Here is a 10,644-nt window from a genome sequence, read left to right as displayed (position 1 = left end):
ACGTTTAGATCTTTTATTCGATCACGTCTAAAAGTCATATATTGGTACATTATAACTCAAACGTTGATGAAGGTGAACAAGTAAACAAAAAATTGTGAAATTAGGAATAGAACAATAATCAGAAGATAGTGTGACAATATAAATATTTATACATCTATATATAAATGAATAGGGCATACTGCATCAAAGACAAACTATAAACAAATAAGGACATTGTTGTATAAAACAGTATTGTATAGAACACGAAGAGATAATTTTGCTGTTAAGATAATATTTCCAAACTTATCAAAAGCATGAACGGTAAAAACTGTTGGAATAGGGTTTTTGCATACTTTTTTTTATATCTTAACTACGCTTAGTACATCGTTCTTAATCACATACTATTTTTCAATTTTTTAAACGGTATATTAGTTCATAAAAAAAATAAATTTAATTACCTAAATGACGCACCAAAACGTATTTGTTTTCACATGACTGAGTCTGACGTAGAAAGTAAGTAAACAGTACTGAAAGCTAATACAAATGTTTCAGCATCGAAAGTTTTAATCTTAACATAATCTTCAAAGCTATCATCTTTATGACTACATTTTAATGAAGTTCAAGCAAACAATATAATGACATTACTAAAGAAAGTCTAATTAGTAGTATATCTGCTTTTACTCCACGTGTTTCAGCCGAAGTAAATAATTGATTTTTAGCAAAGAACGTAGTAACCATGAATGTATCTACCTTAGGTACATTGTCCGATCTTGCTTCGATAAATCCTATTTCGGCCATCATTTCAATTAGAATAGTCTTTGAAACTAAACTAAACAACCAATTACCTCCAGTCACAATAACAGAATGGAGTTTGAAAGGCGACAATCATCGACCACGTTTCAGTATTTACTTACTTTCTACGTCACAACCTCAGTAACCAATAGAAACATGTTTTCTCAAATTATCATCAATTTATAATATTCAATTCAACCTAAATTCATAAATAAGAAGTGATGTATAAATTTTTGCATATGTTCAATACCCAAATTACCGACCACTGCAAGGACCCTATTTAGTCCGGTTTGATTGTGTTGACTTATAAATATTCAAAAGATGGTTGAATTGAACCCCGAAATTGGCCACATCAGTTAATAACTGCATCATTTTATGTAGTATCAATTCACTGATGGTTTTTGTGTATTTATGTTCCTTTTTAAGAATTTTCACATAATCTAAATTAAAGTTGTGATCATCGGTGAAATGATGTTGGGCCAGAGCTCTTTTATCTTTTTTGTTTTTATTATATTCATGCTGGTATATTATGGATTTTCAACTACTGTTTAGTCATACACCAATGTAACTCTTATTGCAATCTAAACAATTTATTTTATAAATCACATTGGAATGCTAGAGTTTAGGTGTTTTGTCTTTAATATGTGTGAATAAGTTGCCAATTTTGTTTATTGGGTAGAATGGCAGCTGACAATTATTTGACGAGTGTATTATTATTATCAGATTAATTTTTGACTGAACTGCAGAGTTGCATTAATATCCAAATCATAGCAGTCGTGATGGCATATGTTTGAGGCATTTACGTTTGTGTTTATAACTTTTAATCATATAGCATTTTAGAAAAAAATGCATTTCTAGTAATTCTCATAAATATGATTGATAATAAAATCCACAATTCTTTGAAACGTATTACAATCTCACAAAAAAAGGACATTTCAGTGTCCTTTTGATTGTTTGGTGTAAGTAGAATCACTGGTAGTATCATGAACTGCACTGGGGGTTTAATTAACACTTTCACTTAAGTACTTGTACAGGTCAATTTTTGTTGACAAACTTTTTGTTTTGATAAAACAAATGGGCATACGATCAAGCCATTAGATCAAATAAATTTTCTCACAAACTTGCCCATATTTCAGTTTTCTCTTTGCAGTGAAATGTGTTATCATGTTCTTTACCTCAGAGCTAAATGAACGTAAATTCAAATTGGAGTTTTTATTGATTATTGTTTATTTTTACAAACTCTATAAAAACATATGTCCTCAAAACATTAGTTTTTACAACAAAGCAAAGATTGTGAGGGACTTAAGTCCTTTTATTGTGTGGAGCTACAAAAACGTAACTCCATTTACTTCCCAGATTGACAAACTCCTAGATCTTCTATTTTTGGGAGCTCTTCATCATTCATGGTAGTCCTAACAATAAAACGTGATGAATGTTATGGGCAGATGTGGAGAACAGGGGGATGGGGGAATGAAATGGCATCTTGACTTTACTTAGGGAGTTTATTAGAAGAACAACCAAGATGTTAACTGTGAATATGTTGTCGATATACATTTGGTGTCCAAAAACAATCCTTAACATCACCAAAATCAATCACAATCTCTTCGATGGCTATACAAATATGGAAGTCGACGGAAAACACAGCAGCATAGAAAGGACGAGTTTTTACATGCAACGATTGGGTTGATTTTATAGCGAACTGTAAGAACCCGTTATTCATTCAAAGAATGAATGTTAGGGGCTTACTTGATTTTTTCTCTTACAAAAACTACAGAAATCATCCTACATCTATAAAAATTGAAAAATACTGAAGAGTTTGATAGCAACAACTGTGAAGTAAATTTCATATACTTTATCAAGATTTCATTTAAAAATTGATGATTATAACAGTTTGTGATAAGACTTTTTCTTGTATTTTGAAACAAATAAAAAAGATACGAGAATTATGGTTTTCGTAATGTAATCCATTTTTAGAAAACACTAACAAAATTGATTTTTAAAAATATGAAGTACACTGAACAGAATTTCAAAATACAAATGATTGAATTATACAATAATATAATTCTATAATAATCTGAATAGAAGTAATTTAAAAAATGATATGTTCACTATAAGATTTTTTATTAAAATCCCTAAGTCGATGATGGTGAAGAAGATATAAAATGAGATATTAGCTGCTTTCCATTTACATTCAAGTAAACTGAGGTCCTCAGTAATGTGAATAATATCTTATACTCAGATAGTGACGTTATTGCTCAGTGCATGAAAGGAACGCGTAATGAGAGTTAATATTCTTAATAACCACAAACATACCTAGAATACATTCGGAACAGAATTTATATTCAGTCTTCCCAACCAACATACGTCTTTTATAATCTAAGACCAAATAAGCGCTACGGAATTACCGTATTAAAAACAATATAAAACTATTGTTGATTTGATATTGTCTTGGAGTAGGTTCCCAGAATAACCATAGAACATATCGAATCTTTTTTCAGATTCAGAACATCTCAATTAGTTTTTGAGATAGAAGATATTTTAGTTAATGTTTATAATTTTTGGGAGTGTATCTTTTTTCAAAAACTTCCTACGTGCGATTACGAATCGAATGACAACTCCACCATATTTTTATGAACCAGCAAAAAAGCTTTAGATCTAAAAAGCACTTGTTGACTAGACTATTAGGACTATGTCGATATAATTTTGGCAAGACTTGAATTTGCGATGAATATGAAACATTTGAGGCAGATAAACCACAAACAGTATAATTCTTGGGTCATTACATAAAAGGCAGCCTTTGGTTTTGATTCAAGAATAAAACAATTTTAAATAGGTTTCACATTTTCTTTTGTAAGAATAGAAAACATGAACTACAGAAAACAAGTAGAACTAAAAAATACTTTTACAACGTCTATTTATTATTTACTGTATTACAAATGTCACAACACACTAATTATCAAAATGAAATATTTATAATAATTTAACAAACGAAAATTATGGAGCAGTGAAAAAAAATACCTGAATAAACAGATTGAACATTATTCTCGAAGTTACACTTATTTAAGATTCACATTGTAACTATAATTTTCACTAAGACTAAATACTGTAATTAAATAATTTATTTTTTATTAGCTGTATCATTTATAACCAACTTATCCAATATTCCTTCCTCATCAACACCCATTATTTTTTCTTCCTCAGTTTTCTCGCTTAGTTTGAACCTAAAAAACGAATAGAAAAACTTCATAAAACTGGCACATTCTTCCTGGTTTACATTTATATAGCAGTATTTTTAGTTAATTTGAAATTACAAGAGAAAAGACACCATAAATTAAACGTTTGTTACCTCGCCATGAATCAGTTAAACAATAAAATGCATACTGGGATTAAACAAGGTGATAATATAGCCTTGTGTGATTAGAGGTATTTAGAATATGATATCTAATACCCCTTGCCCAATGAACAAGGCAAAAAAAATGTGAAAAAGATGTAAGTTTACCTATCATATCGTTCACCATTAACATGAGAATCTTCGTCTTCATCTGAACTTTTATTTCCAGTCTCTGCCTCTGCCAAAATATCACCTAAATCTTTATCAACATCTGCCCAAAGTTTATCATCCTTGGATTCGTCATCTTCTTTCTTTGAATCCTCAAGTGCAGTTTCTTCTTTAGGTTCTTCTTTGATACGTTTCTCCTCGCGCATATACCGACTCATATGTACACGTTGTTTGCAATGTCGAGATAAAATTTTAGGCGTATCAGATTCTTCACCTCTTTGAAGATACATTTTACACAGTTCGCAATAATATGCTTCAATTTTGTGGATCTTTTCAATACCAACATTGGCTGGTTGAGCATCGTCATCTTTCTTTTCTTCATTACCAGAAGCTACAAGCGTATTTAATACATTTAAAACATAAGATAATTTGAAAAATATCAAATTTTGTAGAAAAATTTGGTCAGTGATAAAAAATATGTCTTTCAGTATAAAACTCAGACCCGAAAGATGGTCAAGCATCATGTTTTTTAAACGAATATAGTACACTAAGTGGACAAAAAAAAATAACGAGGTTCAATGAAACTAAAGGAAAAAACTCGTACTTCTTTATAAGGCACTACAATTTACTATAAATGTTAAAGTAAAATTAGGAAGTGATGAATCTGCAACACCCAATTTAACCACCATGTAACATTTTTGAAATGATTTTACCTTCCACTGTAATTGTTATTTGTAAACCCCAGAGCAATTCCATCAAATCAAACAAACAAAAAATTATTCAACTTTTAGTAAAACAATCTAATATATAGGCCAAGTTACAAGGAAAAGAAGAATAAATCCTGATATCAAAATCTATTGTGTTTTTATACATTGTCTTCTTGAATGATTTGTAAAGGAATAACCACTGACAGGACTAACAACTTGTTGAACTCATTCAATTCTATCTCAAACCTATTGCATTTTCATATCTTCAACACAACTGCCAACACTAGACTATTACAATTGATCTTCCATTTTGATCCATGGAATCTCAACAATACAGCAATTGACCAGGTCAATATTTTTTCCATCTCCTCATTAACTCTTATAGCCAACACGGGACCCCACATGCTTTTCACTGGATACTGACTTTAAAATATGTAAGCCTCTGATGGAACTCCAGTTCTATTTTAAACAATATTACTTGCAAACAATCAGTGGAACACTGTCATTGTATTTTCCATACTCATATAATGCAACGAATGTAGCATCAAACATCAATTGAAGAGCTCTTCGACTACATCTCCACTAGGTTTGCCCATACTAGAACTGACGCTTGTAATTCATGGATCTATCAAAGTGATAACTAATATCCTGAAACCATGGTGTTTAATGTCCTTACATCTGCTACTCTTCCTGGAAACCACTACCTACCAATTTCCCATATTCTCTGAGACAGTTGTCACTGTTTTTCTTTCTTAAACAGATAGTGTAATTGTTTTCGGCATACTGGGGTCCCAACTATATGGATAAAGATTCAACAAACATAGGCAAAACCAAGTTACAAGAGAAATAAGAATAACCTACCTAACCTCGTTTAGAATATGTTTGTAATTTATATAATATTCATAAAATAAAATTATATTTAATTTACCTTCTCCTTCAAGATCTCCAACAGAATCAATTGTGGTGAAATTTTCAAGATTGTCCTCTTCCCCAGTGACATCACTATCTTCCATTCGTTGTTTACGCTAAGTCCAAAGTAAGTCAAGTATTAATTTCTAATATCAAAACAAACTTCAACATTAAATAGAAGTGAATAAATCAGTATTGAAAAAAAATATCATTCATTTGTTTTCAGACCCAAAAGATGGTTAAGCATCATGTTAGAAAAATTGCTTCTATTTTAGTTTCAAATTATTCATGTTAGGTTACTTACTTTAATGTGATCGACAGAGCAACAATGAGCCTCATAAACCATGGGACTTTTAAAAGCAATGTTGCAAACTTTACAGAATGGCATCAAAAACTTTTTCATATTCTTATGAGCGTCAGTTTCTTGGTGGACAGACTTTTTCTGTTTGTAATTGAGCTTGCAAAGAGGACAATAACTAGTCTTTACTGCAAGTTCTTCAGTGTTGTTCTTTTCCAATTCGTTTTGGGTGTTCCTTTGAGCTAACCGCATTTGTGCTGAAATAGAAAGAATATGAGACACAACTTACAAGCAGACTTGATTTAGTATTTACCCAAAATGGCCTTTTGTTTATATGCAATCTTTTTCATGGCAATAATGTGAGTTCTGGTCAGTAAATGAGCCTCGTATCTTCGGAAAGTCAAAGCTTTCATGTGGCAGTGAGGACACTGCAATTTTATGAAAGCTTTAGAGCTACGCTTCTTCTTCTCGTCTCCCTCGGCTTCTTTTTCATCTTTGACCTTATTTTCGCTATCTTCGGCTTTTTCTGTTTCTTCATTATTTTCATTTCCAGATTCTTCTTTAATCTTAGTTCCCCGAATGGCACCTCTCCTGGCATTTATTGAACTATTAAAAATTAATAAACTTTGAAATGGAAAAAATTGCATAGGGTTTGATAGCTCTAAAAAACTACTAATTAAAAAACTTAATGATACATGAAATACTATTCTTTTTTCAAATTTTTGATAAATTTCCAATGTATAAAATATTACGAATATTTCATGAAGATAAACATTTTTGTCATTACAGTTTCCATCAACTGTGAAGTGTAAAAAATTTTATTTACAGATATTACTTGTTAATTAGGTAATACCCTACTGAAAAGTGAATGTATTGGCTGTGCAACAACAATGTATTTTTGTCTTCTTTTATTGTTTTGCAATAATACTCAATTTCCAGCAGGTTACATCGATTTACACAAATGAAAACACCTAAAAAATTAGAACCAGATAATCTTCCATAGTCTTCTGTGAAGAATTTTATTCGTTTTTTCTCATTTCATACAAGTAGACAATTTTCTTTCAAAATAATCTTCATTAATCTGGAAACTGCTATCCAAAATGTCTTATTGTATCCATATCTTCATCTCTGTTTTTATTTGGCTGTAGTTCATTCTTGATAACTATCTTATTGAAAAAAATGTCCAAGTCTATTTATTAGTTCATGAAAAAATTAAGGCAGACTGTATGATTATACATAAAATACTCATGTATTTAGAAAATTTGCTGGTTTTAGTCTTTATGAAACGACTTACAGTAGTTGTATTAATAAATGTTGTTTTTATTTACCTCTTTGGTAAAAATTATAATATTTTGAGGTGACTTATTAGTGTCAAGCTGAAACTACTCCTCCTCAACTGCTTATATCTTACAGAAACTGCAATTTAAACCACAAAAATAGAAAAAATATTTGAAAAGTATACTTTCCCAGTCATATATCATCTCATACTTGTGATGAGAAATGGTTTACATATTTTTATATTTTAATTGAGGTTTGATGTTAAACATTTTTCAAGCCAAAGCCTTAATGAGGAAATTAGAAAGTCAAAGTCAAAACATATTGGAAAGTTAAAAAGCTGACAGGATCTCCATGTATAACATCGAGGAAAATTGAGGCAGATTTTAATACATGACTGATAAAATGTCATAAGATGTTATTGAATCCAATAGGTTCAATAATCCTTGAATAAACAAAAAGAAGGCTGGTTTAAATATTTTGAGTTAAAATTTCACAATTCTGCATTTTAGTCAAAATAAATATGAACCATTTCTAAACTGTCAAACAGGGTGCTACATACCAACTGCTAAACATGGTCAAGCTTTAAAAGTTTAAAACAGTGCTTTATGTTATCCATATGGGGTCGACGTGATGAAAATACTTGAAATTATTCCTGATCAGTTATTATTTATATTTGATTTCTTTATTTTTTATTAGAAGACACAAAACTTTCAATTGTATCATCTTTTTAGCAATTGGATAAAATGTTTCCACTCGTTTCATTATCATTATTGGAAATCAATATAATCAAGATCAGTTTACCAAGAATAAAATACTTATTGTATCAACTAACTTAATGGGTCACCTCAAAATATGAAAAAAATTTTCTTCTCCAAATAATCGTAATACATTGGACACTACTCCCACACTGGAAATCTTTTTGTATCTTAACCTGCTTTTCTAAATGAAAAAGCAAATCGAAAGGTGTTTTATTTAGTATAATAAAATCTACAATCCAGTGCTCCATTGTTTTATAAAAGATGTAGTCACAAATATCACAAACTGTCATATTTTTGTTCCTAGAATCAATGAATAAAATCTTTTATTTACCTCCGAATTCTAGCTATCTTAAGCTTCCTAGAGTAGTCTGAAATGCGTGGTATTCTCCTGCGTATAGTATATGAACTTTCAAGAAGACGTCTCTTCATTGCACGATCTCTACCTCTTAAACCCCTCGAACCTCTAGAACTCAATCTTCCGCGGTAAGACCCCCTCTTCGGGGGTGATGATCTATGCACCTCATCTCTTCTCGGAAACAAAGATGAAGAATGTCGTTCAACTGATAGAGCCCTTCTATCAGAGTATGACGGAGGGTCACGTCTGCTGCTTGAACCATAGTAACTATCATGTCTGGAGCTAGGAGCCTGGACAACATAGATTAAGAGCACAATCAGTTTGTTAAAGGGCTCTCACCACCAATTGCCAAACTTTCAAAGCCCCCATCAAGTACTTCAAATTTTAAGTACCTATTCGTTGTTAATAAAATATGTTTTGAAGAATCTGTAATCTCTCTATTGATCTGGGCTATGATTTAAATATTTTCGAGAGCTTTCATTATTTTTTATATTTCAATATCAAACAGGTGGCAATTTGAAATCATTATTCTCTAGTAATAAGTGGCATTTTTTGAAATTATGTCAGATTTCAGCAAATTTCTGGCCCATTTAAACACTTTCTAGTGCCAAGGTTCAATATCTTTTTTTTCTGAATAATCTACAATTTCTGGTGTTTGTCATTCTAAGGCCAATATTGATCTTTATAGTTATTCACCAATATTCATCTCAAGTCTTAATATCACTTTATATTCAACCAAGAAACTGGTTAATAAGTAAAATATCCTTCTGCCTTCAATAACCTGTGAAAATTAAAAACTTTCCAATTCTAATACTTACATCTATTCTAATTCTCTTGCGATCTGGGGATCTTCTATCACGGTCCATGCTACTGTATTCCTGAAATAATGATTATTTCCATACATTGACAAATTATTTTCAGTTTTTCAAAAATACAATAAAATTTTCACATTACCTAATACAACATTACCATATTTCTAATCACTCTGTTTATATTACTATCTCTGTGCTTGTCTTTTGCTCTACTATATCATATCTTAAAACAAATTCCACATAAATTATATTTATATATTTCAATATGTTATACCTAGCGTTATTTTAAAGAAAAAGAATGAAGAAAATAAAGAAAAATAATGTTCTTCATAATTTAATTTTCCGTTCAAAATTGAATAAATTGTAAATACGTAACAACATTGAGTGTTTTTTATCCAAATATGAATCTCACTACTGTACTAGCCTTTATAGGGTAATTTCTTGGATATCGTAACCTACGAATTTGAAGTGTTTTTAAATTTCAATAGGTCGTGACCCTCAAAAAAATTGAAAATATTAAAGTAGTGAGAATTGAATGTATTGTATCAATTATAATTTATTCACAATCAAATTAACAAGAAATAATTAGTAGAAATAACAAAAACACAACAAGTTTTTTCATTTTTCTGCAAAATATACTAATAAGAAATAAGGTAACGACAACAAAAATTTATACATATAATGGACTTACCGATCGATAAGGACGATAATCATCGTTCCTTGAAAATCGTTCGGAACTGGAATATTTCGGTTTTGAATCATAGGGACTTCTAGAATCAAAGGAGTTGTACTTGCTTGAATATTCTCCACGGCTAGAGCTTCCGTTCCAAGAAGGGTTTCCCCTGGAACCCCGGTAACCTCTTGAAGAATAACCCCTTCCTCTGACCATACCTAGTCAAATAATATACTTTTTATCTGCGTAGTTCTTTTGACTTGTGCTGTGAAGAATTGTAACGCCAAGCTAGACGCCACATGAGAACAAAATGGCCGGGGTATAATTCACTCACCTGTATTATATAAAGACACTAGATACTACAAAATCAAACAGGTGATAATTTTAGGAATAAATGCTTCCTAAAATTATATCTAATCAAAATATTTCACTGATATACTCGAAAAACGAATACTATAACAATATTTTTGGATAACCATCCAACAACAACCTTCTGCTTTAAATGTTCAAGAAGAAAGGAAAGGGAAGTCTACCTTTCCCAACTACTTGACAATGACATGACATAATGATTAGACCACAGAGCT

The 10,644-nt window shown here is 30.7% G+C and overlaps 1 protein-coding gene across 2 annotated transcripts; it reads right to left on the bottom strand.

Moving 5' to 3' along the window:
- Positions 1-3,668: 3,668 nt before the first annotated feature.
- LOC130891144 (zinc finger protein on ecdysone puffs-like) lies at positions 3,669-10,619 on the bottom strand. Of its 2 annotated transcripts, none has more exons than XM_057795726.1 (9): positions 10,395-10,619; positions 10,079-10,278; positions 9,394-9,453; positions 8,552-8,865; positions 6,498-6,775; positions 6,191-6,441; positions 5,906-6,002; positions 4,271-4,661; positions 3,669-3,992 (listed from the first exon to the last, which is right to left on the bottom strand). In XM_057795726.1, the coding sequence occupies exons 2-9, from the start codon at positions 10,274-10,276 to the stop codon at positions 3,890-3,892; spliced, it is 1,692 nt and encodes a 563-aa protein (XP_057651709.1). In that variant the 5' UTR covers positions 10,277-10,278; positions 10,395-10,619; the 3' UTR covers positions 3,669-3,889. The 2 variants fall into 2 exon arrangements, with proteins under 2 accessions (XP_057651709.1, XP_057651707.1); XM_057795724.1 differs by having other exon boundaries at positions 6,498-6,790; positions 10,395-10,617.
- Between the last annotated feature and the right edge of the window lie 25 nt (positions 10,620-10,644).

Source organism: Diorhabda carinulata, chromosome 3 (genome assembly GCF_026250575.1).
Source record: "Diorhabda carinulata isolate Delta chromosome 3, icDioCari1.1, whole genome shotgun sequence".
NCBI classification, from domain to species: Eukaryota; Metazoa; Arthropoda; class Insecta; order Coleoptera; family Chrysomelidae; genus Diorhabda; species Diorhabda carinulata.
The sequence above is the reverse complement of the archived record's forward strand: the minus strand, read 5'-3'. Positions and strand labels throughout refer to the sequence as shown.

Bases quoted from the DNA above. Each gene is read 5' to 3' on its own strand.
- LOC130891144 (XM_057795724.1), bottom strand. From the start codon at position 10,276: ATGGTCAGAGGAAGGGGTTATTCTTCAAGAGGTTACCGGGGTTCCAGG. The intron at 8,866-9,393 runs GTAAGTATTAGA...TATGTTGTCCAG, and splicing joins GCAAGAGAATTAGAATAGAT to GCTCCTAGCTCCAGACATGA. The intron at 3,993-4,270 runs GTAAACTTACAT...TTCGTTTTTTAG, and splicing joins AATGGTGAACGATATGATAG to GTTCAAACTAAGCGAGAAAA.